We start from the raw sequence: 16925 nt of genomic DNA on the forward strand, positions 1-16925 counted from the left end.
CAATGGAAAATGCCAGGAAGTATAGAGATGTCAGGTTGATCACGAAATGGGATGGAACATACGGTGCTAGAGCTACTATAGCCAAACTAAATCTCCACAGTTGTACAATCTTTGATGAAGATATGATAATAGTTGAATTTCGTAGAACAACTGTCAAACTCAACAAACCATTGTATGCAGGCTTTTCCAGTTCAGATTTTTCGAAGACCTTCATCTACGATTTCCACTACAAGTATATTGAAACGAAATTTGGACATCAGGCAAAATTAATGTACACTCACACGGATAGTTTGATATATCACTTCACCGTCCCCAACATTTACTATTGCATCAAACAGGACTTGAATAGATTTGACACCTCCGATTATCGATCTGATAATATCTACGGAATGCCGTTGGTTAGCACAAAAATTCTGGGTTTGATGAGAGATGAGTGTAACGGAGAAACAATTACGGAATTTATTGGTTCGGGAGCGGACGTATTCATTCAGAGTGATGGGGGAGGATAAGGATGAGAAACAAGCGAAGGGTTGTAATAGATTTGTTGTACAAAATTCAAATAATAAAATATCAAGTCACAACTATGAACTAAACAAAAAAAAAATGAATAAAACAATCAAGGAATAAAAATACGCAGATATTTATGTGTATGGATAAAACAAAATTAGGTTCGTGTAAATAGCAAAATTAAATAAATATATTGTGAAAATAAAAGCACTCATACATACACATTAAAATAACAACAAAACGTTAATATTAATAAATAAATAAAAAATAAATAAATAAAGAAGTAAAATAACAAAAATTGTATAAAATAATCTTGTCGATTACATATCTTTCGTTGGTCGAGTCGGTCCGTGATCAGTTGATTTTTTTATTTATATTTCCCAACAGGGTCGTCGCAAATTATTCAAGACTGGGACATAGGCGTAGATATTTGTTTACACGAATAGAAAAAAAAAATATAAAATATATACTGCAAATCGTCGTGAATCTAGTGACTTGGCCAAGTTCTAATATACTGTCTTCACCATGTCACGTCTATGGACCGACTGACTAGCTGAGCGTGTTCACCGCTCAGCTAATCCTCATACACTGTATGTGTGATATACATATATCGTCACAGGGTGTCAAAGGATCCCTGTTAAAAACTAAAACTTTCGATGATTACCTAAAGCGTGCTTTGGAACACAAAAATTCAGTCGAACATCAGAGTTTGATACAGAGGCAGATGCATCAAGTCTACACCATTGAACAGAAAAAAGTAGCACTGAGCTGGAACGGCAATAAGCGTATCGTATTCCGAAACACAACCGATACGCTGCCGTGGGGTTACAAGACCTGCAGTTAAGCTGAGCATCGGTGTGAATTGTATCTCTAAGATGTAAAAAAAAATTAAGACGAATACTTGAAAAATAATTTCGTTCATTCAGTATTACATATCAGATTTATTCATCCAACTACTGTGTGTATTGTCAAAACCTCACAACTTGACGTCTAATTATTTTCCCTGCTTCTTGAGCACCTTCTCCACGAGATAGATGTCTGGATGTTCAACCTTAAGAAGTTCCTGTACGTAGAAACCACCAGTGATGGGTTGACCTTGGTAGTCTTTGAGCTTGTACGTCACAGGATTGGTATTTTCCACTTGGCTTATTGTGAATATTTCAGTCGTCCGATTGGAAGTGTAACCTTTCTCAAACAGGTTTTTGAATTTGCTGATCCGAATTTTGTCACCGGTTTTGAACTTTGCCGGTTCGGAAGGTTTCGCTCGAAGCCCTCCGTACGACAAACGTAATACCAGTCTTTTGTTCGTAATAGTTACATCCGACGGTTTTATTCCTATGATTCAGTGTTTCATGTTGTTGTAAGCCGATACTAAATCAGATAAGATGCCGAGCCACTTGTAGCTTCCTTGCATACTGAACCGTTTCCACATTCTACTTTTCAGCGTACGATTAAATCGTTCACATATCGAAGCCTTCAAATACTGTACGTGGAGTAAGGTTTGATTCCATAGCGTGACATGAGAGATTCAAAGTTTGAGTTGTAGGTTCCCGTTCCTCTATCCACGTGAAATTTTTTCGGTACACGTCCTTAAGTTAGCACAGATTCCATGGCCTTCGTAACATCATCCCCGGACTTGCTCTTCATCGGTACAGCCCACGCATGCTTTGAAAAGTCGTCCCGACTCGAGTAAATCGTGACAATATAAAAACGATCCAGTAGTCAACGCTCCAAGGTGAGTCGCAGACATTGGCTCTAAAAATTTGAAGACTCCCTTCTTACTACCTGGCATTCGCCCACAGTCTCAAGGTAAACCATAGAAAACCTTGAGCAGATAGCCGAGCAATATAGCCAAAATCCAATATTTTTACATTATTCTGTCACATGGGTTTATCGTGTTAGTGTAAAAGTGTTATGTAATCCTCTTCATGTAAAAATCCAAGGGTGTCACAGGATCCGGGAAATCAGGGAGGACTCGAGCGGAAGTCCAAAAGAGATCCTGGAGTTTTGATACCACCACTGGGAAAAGGCGGAGGAAAGGTGGTGGGCCGGTTCTGGGATTTCTCCGAGAACAGCACACCCTAGATTGGGAGGACAGACGTGAGCAATGGTGATCGTACATTCCAAATTCGTTCAAAGAATTTAGTTGAAGAAAGATTCATTAATAAAGATCGTTATCAAATCACTAAACGTTTATTTCTAATAAAAGAAAAGAAACGATCTTATCTGAATCTGGAGAAGAAAAACCCGGCTCGTCGATCACCAGTCGTCCTCGGGAATAGAGAAAGGAATCACGGGAAAGATGTTGTGACAGGAAACATGAAAATGCTTACGAAATCTGACACAAGGGTTAATAAAATACGAAAAGCATTCAATCGCTTGTCGACCTCGAAAAATAATAGTGGCTGTTTTCACTTCGTTAATCTCATCAAAGCCTACCGATTCCAAAGCTTCATCTACGAAGAAAAAGCTTCTAGAAAGAAACAAGATCAAAAGAAATCAAATGAAGAAAGCAAAATCAACGTTGCGTTTCTTAGTAGATTTAGACTTATACACGCTTTAATTGGATAGAATTATAGAAATTTTCATAAACTTGATCAGCGGAGGCTTCAGCGTCTATGATCATAACGGGGGCAGGTAAGGAAGAAAATTTTCCTTTAACTAGCCATTCTTCGTGGACTTCATGAAGAGTTCTGAGCAACTCAAAAGAAACTCTGAGTTCTTCTTCTCGTGAGCGAGAAGAGACTCGAGCAAAACAAGTCTCAGGGAAAACTCGAAGATAAACAATCAAATCAGCTCCGAGTCCTAACGCTTCAATAAGGAGAGCGGAATTCCTGTTGAGTAAATGAGACTCGAAGTCTCGAAAATTTCTCAATCTACGACGAGCTTCGATAAAACAATTGCTACTATAAATTGATCTCTCCATCACTTTAACAGGAAGAGAGGTTATTTGAAGATGTCTATTACACATAACCTGTTGGACGTGGTTTTGAAATTGATAACAAAAGCGATCCGGGTCTCCGTACATCAAATCGAGTAGGTTAACCCCGGCAATATTACGATATTCATCTAGCGACTCTAACAAAGTACAAACCCGAGGATCGGCCAAAAACCTTTTGGTGAAGGTTGTTTTTCCACATCCGATGTTTCCTTCGATGATGATTGTCAGAGGTCCTGTTTTCTTTAATGAGATTCCAAAAGGAAGGTTGCCTTTCCAATCAATGACGAACTGGAAGAGAGGCTAAATTTGTTTCGGTTGACGGAAGAAATTCTCTTAATGTCTAACCTTGTTAGACGTTCCGGTCCTTGGTGAGTCTGATTCAGGTTGATGTCCATCTTCGAACGGAGCAAGGCGGTCGAGGTGTACAACTTTTGCCTTACTATGAGGGCCTTTTCGGATTCTATAAACAACATCGTTTATCCGGTTAACCACCTGGTAAGGACCTTCACAGTTTCGTTGTAATTTTGGGCATCGTCCTTTCTGCCTTCTTGGTTGAAATAACCAGACGGAATCTCCGGGATTAAACTTTAAACCCCTGGCTCGCATATCGTAACGAGCTTTAAGCCTATCTGAAGCTATAGAAATTCTATTTCTTGCAAAGTTGTGAATTTCTTCTAGACGTCGCTGTAAATCGGAGGCATAATCTGTCTGAGGTGATGATTGTACGGAAACAGGGCCTTTTTCTAAATCCACGGGGAGTCGGAGTTTCTTTCCCGTAAGCATACAAGCGGGCGTCTGTTTTTTCGTCTCGTGAATCGCAGATCTATAAGACAGGAAGAAAAAGGGAATCCAGGTATCCCAATCTCTCTGATTCTGTTCTACGAAGGACGACAAATATTGGAGTAAAGTTCTATTTAGACGTTCTATCATGCCGTAAGACTGAGGATGGAGGGGAGTAGTACGAGTTTTTCTAACCCCTAAAATTTGAGTAACTTCTTTCATTAAGCTTGACTCAAAATTTCGGCCCTGATCGGTGTGAAGTTCTAGTGAAACTCCGTACCTGCAGATGAATTCTCTAACGAACGCCTGTGCTACAGTGGAGGCTTCTTGATTACTTATTGGGACCACTTCTGGCCACTTGATAAAGTAATCGGCGATAACCAGAGCGTATTTATTCCTTTCGTAGGTGGTAGAAAGAGGACCGAGGATGTCCATCACTGCCCTTTCGAAAGGAGCTCCCACGTTGTATATTTGAAGAGAGCTCTGTCCTCTAGCTCGGGGTCCTTTCTTCGCCGTGCAGATTTGACATTTTCTGCACCAGTCTTCGACGTCTGTCCAGCAGTGTGGCCAAAAGTAACGGTCGCGTATCCTGCCCAGAGTCTTGTTCGAAGCGAAGTGTCCACCTGTAGAAAAATCGTGATGGAGTGCAAGAATCTCTGGTACTCTGATCCTGGGAACCAGAAGTTACCACTTGATCTCACTCAAGTCTGCGGATTCCCATTTTCGGTATAAAATTCCATTTATCAAAGCGATGGAGTCCCACTGAGCTCAATAAACTTTTAGGTCCGGTCCAGCTGGGGATATTTCCTGCCGTTCCCGACGAGTCCCCGTTTCTTTCCAGGACTTTAATTGGGTTAGAGTCGTATCTTCTTGCTGTGATATTCTCCAGTCTTCTAGGTCCCCTCCGAGTGTAATGCCTCGAATTAAACAAGGAGGGTTTCGATATTTCTCCAGTCTTGCACACTGTCTGCAATATGGCGTGTCTTCGCAAGTGTCTTCGCAAGTTCTTCTTGAAAGGGCGTCCGCGTTCGCATGTTGCAGTCCAGCTCGATGTTTGATGTCGAAATCATACTGACCGAGTCTCTCTAACCAACGAGCTACCCGGCCTTCGGGCGACTTGAACGAAAGCAACCATTTCAATGAAGCATGGTCTGTTCTAACAAGAAATCGCCTACCGTACAAGTAATGGTGGAAATGGACTACTGTTTTAACGACGGCTAAAAGTTCTCGACGGGTAACGCAGTAGTTCCTCTCAGCCTTGCTAAGAATCCTGCTAAAATAACAAATCACGCTTTCTAGACCTCCTTGAACCTGTGACAGAACCCCACCTATCCCTGAAAGTGAAGCGTCAGTATCTAAAATAAAAGGAAGATTGACTTCAGGATAAGCTGATATAAGTGAAGAGGTTAACCAAATTTTCAGCTTTTTGAAGGCTTCTTCGCACTCGGGCGTCCAATCGAAGGGAGTCTTTAGTCCCGTTAGATGATGAAGAGGTTTCGCTACGGAGGCGAATCCTTTTACAAATCTTCTATAATAAGTGCAGAGTCCCAAAAAGCTCTGTACCTGTTCTTTGTTGACAGGCGTTGGCCAGGAAGAAACTTTTTCGATTTTTGACGGGTCAGTCTTCACTCCGTCAGCTGAGACGATGTGTCCAAGGAAGCTGACTTCTCGCTGGAACATATGGCACTTTTTCGGACTCATTTTCAAGCCTGCGTGCTTCAGCCTGGCGAAAATTTCTTTAAGATTATGCATTTCTTTTGTGAAGTCCCTGCCGAAGACGATTATGTCGTCTAGATAGACGAGGCAAATTTTCCCGATGAGTCCATGGAGGATAGCCTCCATCATCCGTTCGAAGGTAGCCGGGGCGTTACTCAAGCCAAATGGCATTACCTTGAACTGCCATAGTCCTCCTAAACCCGTAACGAAAGCTGTCTTCTCTTTGTCGGAAGAGTCCATCTCGACCTGCCAGTACCCACTCTGGAGGTCTATGGTGCTGAACCAATTGGCGCCAGCAATCAGGTCGAGAGTTTCGTCCATCCTGGGTAAAGGAAACAAGTCTTTCTTCGTAATATTATTCAGCTTCCGGTAGTCGATACAAAATCGTTTCGATCCATCTTTTTTGTTGACTACGACAATCGGAGAAGCCCAGGGGCTGGACAAAGGTTCAATAACGTCGTTCGCCAGCATGTCTTCCACCAGCTTCTTCACCTCCTCCCGGAGATGTACGTCGGTAAAACACAAGATCGACCTCGGAGGCAATCCTCCAATTTAACAAGCTCCCCGGAGGCTCGCCCTTAACGGCAGGGAGGAAGTGAAGAAATTCGTTGAAGATATGCTGACCAACAACGTAATCGAGCCTTCTTCCAGCCCCTGGGCTTCTCCGATCGTCCTGGTCAACAAAAAGAACGGTTCCAAGCGATTTTGCATAGAATACAGGAAGCTGAACGACATAACCAAGAAGGACTCCTATCCTCTCCCCAGAATCGACGAAACGCTCGATCTGATTGCTGGCGCAACCTGGTTCAGTACCATTGATCTTCAGAGCGGTTACTGGCAGGTCGAGATAGATCCCCTGGACAAGGAAAAGACAGCCTTTGTCACGAGACTAGGAGCATTATGGCAATTTAAGGTAATGCCTTTTGGCTCAAGTAACGCCCCGGCTACCTTTGAACGGATGATGGAGACTGTTCTCCAAGGACTCACAGGGAAAATTTGCCTCGTTTATTTGGACGACATAATCGTCTTCGGGAAGGACTTTGAGGAAGAAGTGGACCACCTTGAACAAGTTTTCTCCAGGTTAAAACAGGCAGGCCTAAAGATGAGTCCAAAGAAATGCCATCGGTTCCAGAAAAAAGTCAGCTTCCTCGGCCACATAGTCTCCGCTGAAGAAGTAAAGACCGATCCCTCCAAGATCGAAAAGGTCTCTGCTTGGCCGAACAAGGAGCCAGTTCAACGCTTTTTGGGCCTCTGCACCTATTACAGAAGATTCGTAAAAGGTTTCGCCACGATAGCCAAGCCCCTGCATCGTCTCACAGGAATCCAGATTCCATTCGCCTGGACTCCGGAATGCGAAGAAGCCTTCGAGAAATTAAAAGAAAATCTTACTTCTTCCCCGATTTTAGCCTATCCGGAGGTCGGACTCCCTTTTATTTTAGATACAGACGCCTCTTTGTCAGGGATAGGCGGAAACTTGTCACAGATTCAGGAAGGTCGAGAGAGAGTAATTAGCTATTACAGTAGAGTCCTTAGTAAAACCGCGAGAAACTATTGTGTTACTCGTAGGGAACTCTTAGCTGTTGTTAAAACCGTAGTCCACTTTCATCATTACTTGTACGGGAGGAAGTTCTTGATTAGAACAGACCATGCTTCTTTGAGGTGGTTACTTTCGTTTAAATCCCCCGAAGGTCAGGTAGCTAGGTGGACTGAGAGGCTCGGACAGTACGATGTCGAAATTCGTCATCGAGCAGGTTTACAACATGGAAACGCTGACGCTCTTTCTCGAAGGCTCTGCGAAGAAACGACAGATTGTAGGCAATGCACTCGCCTTGAAAAATACAGAGATCCTCCTTCTATAATACGGAAGATTTCTCTTGGAGAAAACCTCGAAGATTGGAAACGATCTCAACAAGAAGATTCTACTCTGTCACAAGTTAAATCTTGGAAAGAAGCGGAAACTCGCCCAGACTGGCAAGAAATATCCTCAGCTGAGTCTGATGTCAAAATTTACTGGGCTCAATGGGACTCTATTCTTTTAATAAACGGAATATTATACCGCAAATGGGAATTAGCGGACTTGAAAGAGATCAAGTGGCAGCTTTTGGTTCCCAGAAATCGAGTTCCAGAGATTCTTGCTTTTTACCATGATTCTCCTGCAGGTGGACACTTTGCCTCGAATAAAACTTTAGGCAAGATACGCGACCGTTATTTTTGGCCTCGTTGTCGTGCTGACGTGGAAGACTGGTGTCGAAGATGTCAAGTCTGCACGTCGAAGAAAGGACCTCGAGATAAAGGACAAAGATCTCTCCAAGTTTACAACGTGGGAGCTCCTTTCGAAAGGATAGCAATGGATATCCTCGGTCCTCTTCCTACAACCTACAGTGGAAATGAATACGCTTCAGTCATCGCTGATTATTTTACCAAGTGGCCCGAAGTATTTCCACTCGCCAGTCAGGAAGCCTCTACCGTAGCTCAGGCGTTCGTTAAAGAGTTTATCTGTAGGCACGGAGTACCTTTAGTAGTACATACTGACCAGGGCCGAAATTTTGAATCGAGTTTAATGAAGGAGGTCACTCAGATTTTAGGGGTTAGGAAAACCCGGACGACTCCCCTCCATCCTCAATCTGACGGCATGATAGAGCGTTTGAATCGGACTTTACTGCAGTATTTGTCGTCTTTCGTCGAACAGAATCAGAGAAATTGGGACACCTGGATCCCCCTTTTCCGCTTATCTTATAGATCTGTGATCCACGAGACAACGAAACGGGCGCCAGCTTTCATGCTCACAGGGAGAAATCTTCGACTTACGTCAGATTTAGAGAAAGGCCCTGTTCCCGTGCAAACACAACCCCAGACAGATTATGCTTCTGATTTACAACGACGCCTAGAAGAAATTTATAATTTTGCAAGGGAAAGAATTTCTATGGCTTCGGATAAGTTACAAGCTCGCTACGATATACGAGCTAGAGATTTAAAATTCAATCCCGGAGATTCTGTCTGGCTTTTCCAACTAAGAAGACAGAAAGGACGATGTCCGAAACTCCAACGAAACTGGGAAGGCCCTTACCAGGTGGTTAACCGGATAGACGATGTTGTTTATAGAATCCGAAGAGGCCTTCACACAAAAGCAAAGGTCGTTGACCTAGACCGGCTTACTCCTTTCAAAGATGTACATCAGTCTGAATCGGGCTCACCGAGGGCTGGAACATCTAATGAGGTTAAACATTGAGAGAATTTCTTCTGTGAACCGAGACGAATATAACCTCTCTGCCTGTCAAGTTATGGAGAGATCGATTTTTAACGACAATTGTTTTATTCAAGTTCGTTGCAAATTAGGAAATTTTTGAGACTTTGAGTCTCATTCACTCAGAGAAAACTCTGCTCTCCTCGTGCAAGTGTTTAAACTCAGAGTAGATCTCGTTGTTTATTTGCGAGTTTCCTCAAAAATCTCTTATTTTCGGATCTGTTCCCGTGTACGTGAGAAAGAAACAGAGATTACTTTGGAGTTGCTTCGAACTATTCATGACGTTCATGAGGATTGGTTAGTTAGAGAAAAATTTTCTTCTTCACCTGCTCCCGTTCTAGTTTTAAAACGCCGAACTTTAGATTTTGTTTCCTTCCTCGATTTTGTTTCTTTCTAGAAAATTCTTCTATTGAATCGAGTTTTGTGTCGGACCGGCTCTGATTTATTCAGAGTCTGAATGGAGCCACGATTATTATTTTTCATGGTCGGTAAGCGATTATTTGATTTTCGCGTTTTCCTAACCCATGTGTCAGTTTTTGTCAGCACTTTTTCAGGTTGCTTTATCACACAACTCCGTTTTCCTCTAACCTCTCCTGGAACCTGAGGATGACTGAAGGCCCCGATTTTAATGAAGCACTGAACATTAATCCAGATAACATCGTTTATTTTCTCTCTTTCAAATGAAAATAAAATCTATACAATCCATGCTGTTCCCAAATTCGCTTAGCGAATTCGGATTCGTCTGCCTTCACTCACGTCTGTCCTCCCAATCTAGGGTGTGCAGTTTCCGAAAGAGTTCAGGACCGGCTCGCCTCCTTTCCCCTCCCTCGTTCCCGAAGGTTGAGAAGAGGCCCCAAAAGCTTCCTAAGGCCACCGTCGATTTTGGACTCCTATTGGAACCTCTCCTGTCCCCCGTGGTACTTTTCCGGATCATTTCGGGTCGATTTGGGTTTTCCTGATTTCCGGAATTTGGAAACTGGTCGCTCCTTCGAATTTCACACGAAGCTGTACACTACACACTTTTACACTGACCTTTGTGAAAACAAGGCACATAAAATTTTGGAAATTCAGTTCAATGCTCGACTATCTGCTCAAGGTTTTCTGTGGTTTACCTTGAGACTGTGGGCAAATGCCAGATAGTAGAAAGGGAGTCTTTGAATTTTTAGAGCCACAGCTCCGACTCACCTTTGAGCACCGTCTGCTAGATCAGGATCACTATTGTTTCAATTTGTACGAGTCGGGACGACTCTTTTCCTCAGGGGGGAGTAGTGTTACAAAGGGTAAAATCACCCGTTTTACCCCCCTTTCAAATGATCTAGAAGTCGGCTTGTGACGCAAGAAGTATAAGCGTTCTCATGTTAACAAATGAAGAGGATTGCTGCGTCAACCGCTATTATTGTAAAAACAGTCCTGTTTCAGACTTGAAACAAGAAACACATATTGCCATTAAAGCATTTTTTCTCCAAATATTTTACATAGCACCGTTAACAAAGCTCACGTACCCACATTTTATTTGAAACGCGAGTCCGTTTCAATATCAATGACCGTGAGCATGTACTTATAGCCTTCGTTTTGCCCAATATATACGATATCATATCAGCAAGATCCGCCTGCCAGGTCTCGTCGATGCCGCGCACGTCTACACGGTGACGTGTGTGATTCCAGCATGCAAGTTTATGTAGTACCGTCACCAGCGTGAGCTTTTTCTCGTTCATATTTCGATGCCCTTAGTCTGGCGTCGAATTTGGTAGCGATTACAGCGTTCCGAATCAATAGGTCTCCGCCTGTTTTGAAATCTGCGTAAAAGATATCAAAAGCTTTCCCCGTGGTGATCTCCAAAGCTTTGATCATTCAATCGAGGTTGTCAATTTGCTTTTGCCGCAAGTTGAATTTTCGTCGTAAGATTTTCAAAGTTACATCATTGTTTTTCCCAACAGGTTCTGCAACATGGCACAGTCTTCCATTCTGTAGAATGTGAACACGTCGACACCCATCTCGGAAATGAATGCAAAAGCGATAGGAGCTGCCTAATAAATGACTTCTGCTCCGCACAGTTCTTCGATAATGGACATTATTTTGTCGTTGTGACTCGGGTTTCCCACCACCTGGGGTGCTAGGAGTGGACAAAGACGCTCCACCAACTCGTTTGGATCATTCTACAAAACGTATTCCATTGGAACACCTCGTCGTGTAATCATAGCTAGCGAAAGTAGACCTTTACCCTTTCACTGAGGCGATGGTCAATAATACGGCAATTCGGCAATGACATTTCTCAATTTGTAATTGTTATCTCTGCGAACAGCTCCATGAGATGAGTCAAACTTTTTATGTCCGTTCGTTTTGAGGATTATGTTTCTATAATTTCTAACAATTGCTTCAGCAACTGGTATTTCGATTGCTTGAGGGATTTTAAGTTGATATAGATATTTTCAAACCCAAGTCCATTAGGATGGGTTATATGTGTAAGCAACGCATTAGTTTTACCACAATTCGGGTGCGCAGAATACTACACGCACACTGTTCGGAAGTAATGCCCGACGCCATTTTTGTCTTTTCACATTTTGCTCTGAAAGTTTGTCGAAATTCATCACGGGAAGCTTAGTAGGTTTTGTCTCAAACCGCATCTCGGTCATGACTGATCGGATGTTCTATAAATATCTCGGTTTGAAACCTTTCCCATCAGTCATAGCCCGAACATGATCATGTACCGAGGTAATCGAAGCAACAAGCGACGACATCGTGGTAAGGGTCTAGTGAAAACAGCCTTCCATTCGAATTGCACGTGCCTGGTTATCAGTACTGTGGACCTGTTACTGACTTATCAAAGAGACTCGCGCGAGGTGATCCGGGAATCAATCCTTGCAACACAGCTTGCAAGAACCATGACATTGCTTACTCGCAGAATCGTGAAAATCTTGAAGTCAGGAACGCGGCTCATAGAGTGTTGGCTGAAAAAGCTTGGAAACAGGTTTTCGCACCAGACGCCAAATTAAGTGGAAAAGCAGCAGCTTGGGCAATAGCTAACACAATAAAAGTTAAATCAAAAGTTGCGATGGGAATTCGAAAACCGAAAAACGTGACCTTAAGAAATATTATGAATGCTGCAAAACGATCCATGATTTCAAGCAACGATGCAGTAGAAGCTATCGAGTCTGCGCTCAAGGGAGCCGAAAACGCTATTCGAATAGCGGGTGGTAAATGTGAAGTGGAAACACCGCACATTCTACCGATACCGTCAAAAGTTGATGGATTTCTACGATTACTGATTCCCATTTTCGCTGGACTTAGTGCCACTGGCGCGATAGCTGGTGGTGCGGCAGGTATAGTAGAAGCTGTGAATGATGCGAGCGCTGCTAAACGAGAACTGGAGGAGAGCGAACGGCACAACAAAACTATGAAAGCTATCGCGTTTGGCAAAGGGCTTCATTTGAAACCGTATGAAACGGGTCATGGTCTCCATTTTCCAAAAAACTAGATGCAGAGCTGCCACGTCGAGCGTTCACTGATTGGGATTTGTTGAAATACGCAGAAATCTTCAAGATTCCCTATCTCCGCGGTGTTTTTATGCGGAACGAAGTGCCCAATAGCGGTCCACGAAAAAACGAGTCAGACATAGTCAACCTTGACGACAAAGAGGGTCCCGGAACACACTGGGTTGCGTACAAGAAACGTGACAATAACATCGATTACTTAGACAGTTTCGGTAACCTTCAACCGCCGTCGGACCTCATCAAATATCTCGGTTTTGGTAGCGTTGAATACAATCATAAAAGGTACCAGGATTATAATACGTTAGAACGCGGACACTTGTGTCTGAAATTTTTGGGCGGTGAGCTATATAAGTATCGTGCATAATTCAACATAGTCAGTCCATCACTCGCAACAATGGATGATTCACTAACGCTAACGATTTCGGGAGCCTCTTCGATTCTCGAAGCGCGATATTTGCCACCGATTGAACTTGCTCGTGATAAAAGTTATGCTCTTGGTTTGGTAGAATTGTTGACTTTTAATTCGATTCCCGAAGTTGATGCTGGTCACAATAAAATTTACGTGGCTGATAGAGTGATCACCATATTTACTGGCAGCTACGAGTTTGAAGACACAGAGAAGTATCTTCAAAATGTACTAAGAAATACAAACATCAGGTTCAACATTTAGCCCAACAATGACACATTACACAGCGAAATCACATGCAACCAAATTCTAAACTTCGAACCAACCGATTCCATTGTTCAACTTCTGGAATTTACACCTCGTGTATTAGAGTCTGATAGAACTTACGAATCAGACGTGCCTGTAACTATACTCAAGGTCAACGCATTGCAAGTTGAGTGCATTATTACCACGGGTGCCTACGTCTACGGACGTGAAGTACACACTATTCACGAGTTTTTTCTAACCGTCCCACCAGGATATGAGATTTCAGAAGTGCCGTCGCACGTCATTTACCTTCCGATCATCGTCAGGACCATAGATCACGTTCAGCTTCGGTTAGTAGATCAGGACGGAGACTTGGTTAATTTTCGTGGTGAAGTTGTAACTGTGAGAGTACACATCAAATCGCAATAAACGATGGGTATCGTTTATAACAGACAGCCAAAGAGTAGATACATCAGTGAGTCGACATGTTCCGATCAAGTCAGTTATCAATTGATTCTCGAACCGTCAACACCTCGGAATGTAGAGTTCCTGATGGCACTCGGCTTAAAACTGACACCTTTTAGAAGAGGGAATTCTGGCAAATAAAAATTCGATTTTGCTGTCTTATCGTCTGCTCCGTACCGTGGAAGAAGAAATCTCAAACAGTCAAACACCGGTCATCTTTGACGAATCCATTGCGCATTACGAAATTCACGCTTACAAACCTTACGCCTCGTTAACTTTCAACAACAGCGATGAAATTCAAATCACCGTTCAGCATCAGGATTTATGCATATTACCCGGCAAAAGTTTGGTCCATATCCACCGACGACTCCTGAAAGTTTGAGATCGATAGAAGCAAGAATGTTGGCTTGTCATGTCTAATGAAGGGTTACGCTTCTCTGAACCCTGGTCAGAGTTGGCTGATAGAGAACGCAGGATGGCTTGACGTGGAAGAGAAGAGAAAATTAACCGATGTCGAGGTCAATTTCGACATATTGATACCGCTCAGCACGATACTGAGTTCCGCTGAAGACTACCGCAAGATCGTGGTCAATGCCAAACACGAATTGATTTTGACGAGATCACAAACTGATGTAAACGCAATTGTGCAGACTTAAGAGGAGGAATACAAAATCGTGACCAATACAATGGAATGGCTCGTACCGCATTCGAAACTCGCGGAAGAGACAAAAGGTTAACCTGCTCCAATTTCAAAGACCCGCCTATTTCGATGAGCTTCCGCAGTTGGGAATTATACGAATATCCTTTACTTCTCACTACATCGAAACACGTTTGGACTGTGAAAACTTCCACTCAGCTTGAAAAACCTCGATATGTAATTTTGGCCTTCCAAACAAGTCGAAAGAACAAGATCGGCATAACGCAAGTGATTTCGATCACTGCAATGTCACGGACGTCAAGCTGTTTTTAGACTCACAATCTTATCCGTACGGTAACCTGAACCTAAACATGAGTCGTAATCTGTACGCACTCTTGTACGAGATGTACGTAAACTCCCAAGCTACCTACTACGACAAGAACCCCGAGCCGTTGTTGTCAAAGAGTGAATTTCTTCAGAAGGCTCCCTCATTTTTTATTACCTGTTCAAAACAAAACGAATCCTTGAAGTACGGGCCTGTTGACATCCGCCTTGAATTCGAAGCTAAAGCCAACTTTTTCACTGAAACATCAGCGTACTGCTTGATTGTTCACGATCGTATTTTTTGATACAACCCATTCAGTGGCGTGGTGAAAAAGTTGGTATGAAAGCTGACCAATTTCACCATCTCCCACAGTTCAAAAATGGAGCTTATCGTTGACATACAAGGCTTCCGTAGACCTTGCGATAACACCTTTACGTTGAAAGAATTGGCTGTAATCTCAATATACTCAGAAGCATCTCCATCGACGTTTCTCTTTAAACCACCTTAGGAACGGGACTGTCTGCACGTCAAATGTCAAAGCCAAAATTCATGGTTGCAACGCAATTTTTACGGTTCACCTTGGAGCTGTGGAAATATACCGATTGAGAAAGTGGAATGGACAATTGAATACGAGCTGTGCAAAGCTCGCAGGGTTTACGTGAAGGGAGGAGTAAAACGAGATTGGCTGCTATAAGTTGTCCTCAAATTTCAAATCATCGATTTGCTGGTCTCGGGCTGTCCATCGCTGCGAACCATCCAAAAAACTTCGGCTGTGCACGTACGATGTGATGAGCACACAATACCCAACGCAAGCTGTGCAGCTCGAAATGTCATGTTACTTCAAAATTGGTAACTGAATCACCATGTTGTACGGATGACGACGGTGAGTGATTTGTGCTACTGCGCAGAAGCATCTACAAGAACAATCCAGCATTCGTGGCGAAAATATCATCTTGGTAATAATACTGTTGAATAAAATTATTGTACTCACTATAAGTATTTTCAATAAAGCTTTTTCTCAAAATATTCATGCATTTATTTAATACCTCACCTTCCACTGTTGAGAGAATAATTTTTATCATCATCAGGGGGGGGGAGGAAGCTCTTACGCTGATTGACAAACGCATATCAATTTCAAGTGTTTCCTCTAATATTAAAAATACATTGTCGGGTACAAAATTTGATATATGGGGTTATTTGGAATCTGCAACACGTGACGAATTCAAGTCGGTTGTGTCCACCCAGATATCGGAGGTGTAATCGATTTTCTTTGCTGGCTACCACAATCCTCTGGAATCGCTCCTCGTCATAATCGTCTTCTTCGATGACTTTCGTTATTCGATGTAGTAGAAAAACGGTGAACGAATCCTCCAAATCCACAATTATCTTAGTACCAAATTTTGTCCTCACTTTATGAATTCAGCTCACTTGGTGGTCAAGGTTGGTTTCAAGGTCTGCAAGTTTCTTGACTGGGAGTACTTTTCCATCATTTTCTTGGTGAATATAGATTCTGCCGAATTCTCTTCTGAGTTGATTCAGGTCGGATCTGAGTCGCAGCAGATATTTTACTTCGTCAATATTCTTGATCAACAGTTCCAGTCGCTTCTTTAATGCACGTTGTTGTTTGAGAGTACTTTTCATTTGCACTAAGAACAGCTCGAGACTTACGATGAAATTCCAGGTATTGGCTTTTATAACGTCCTCGCCATACGCATTTGGTGGGCAAAAAGAACGTCACGTGGTTGATATCACATCGGACTTTGAAATTTGATAAGAATGTCACGCAGTTGATAACGCACCGGACATTGAACTCACATAAGGAACGTCACGTGGTTTGATATCATGGGAACGGCTTGTCACGAGATTCACCCCAGCATCCGGTTCGGCGAAAAACTATTCTCGGAAGTATTATTTTGGAATGCCACGTGGTTGATAACGAACCGGATATCCGACTTTCGAACTGAACGGTTCTTTTGATAAGAATGTCACGTAGTTGATAACGCACAGGACTTTGGACTCACATGTAAAGGTGGATGTTTAACTTTCGGTCGGTACAGCAGGAGTTGACACACAGACACGCCAACACTAACAAAATTCACGCGTACACGCACTAACATCAATCGGGCCAGAACCGGCATTGTACAACTACTTCGGGGTCAGATTGAAC

General features: G+C 42.8%; 1 protein-coding gene across 1 annotated transcript; it reads right to left on the reverse strand.

Annotated features, from left to right (window-relative positions):
- Positions 1 to 1501: 1501 nt before the first annotated feature.
- Positions 1502 to 2299, reverse strand: LOC124414951. The gene is made up of 3 exons (XM_046896142.1): positions 2148 to 2299; positions 1992 to 2065; positions 1502 to 1842 (listed from the first exon to the last, which is right to left on the reverse strand). The coding sequence occupies exons 1-3, from the start codon at positions 2297 to 2299 to the stop codon at positions 1502 to 1504; spliced, it is 567 nt and encodes a 188-aa protein (XP_046752098.1).
- Between the last annotated feature and the right edge of the window lie 14626 nt (positions 2300 to 16925).

The sequence above is a fragment of the Diprion similis genome, chromosome 14 (genome assembly GCF_021155765.1).
Source record: "Diprion similis isolate iyDipSimi1 chromosome 14, iyDipSimi1.1, whole genome shotgun sequence".
Taxonomy (NCBI): Eukaryota; Metazoa; Arthropoda; class Insecta; order Hymenoptera; family Diprionidae; genus Diprion; species Diprion similis.

Bases quoted from the DNA above. Each gene is read 5' to 3' on its own strand.
- LOC124414951 (XM_046896142.1), bottom strand. From the start codon at position 2,299: ATGCCAGGTAGTAAGAAGGGAGTCTTCAAATTTTTAGAGCCAATGTCT. The intron at 2,066-2,147 runs GCAAGTCCGGGG...TCACGTGGATAG, and splicing joins GTGGGCTGTACCGATGAAGA to AGGAACGGGAACCTACAACT. The intron at 1,843-1,991 runs GTATTTGAAGGC...ACTGAATCATAG, and splicing joins CAAACCTTACTCCACGTACA to GAATAAAACCGTCGGATGTA.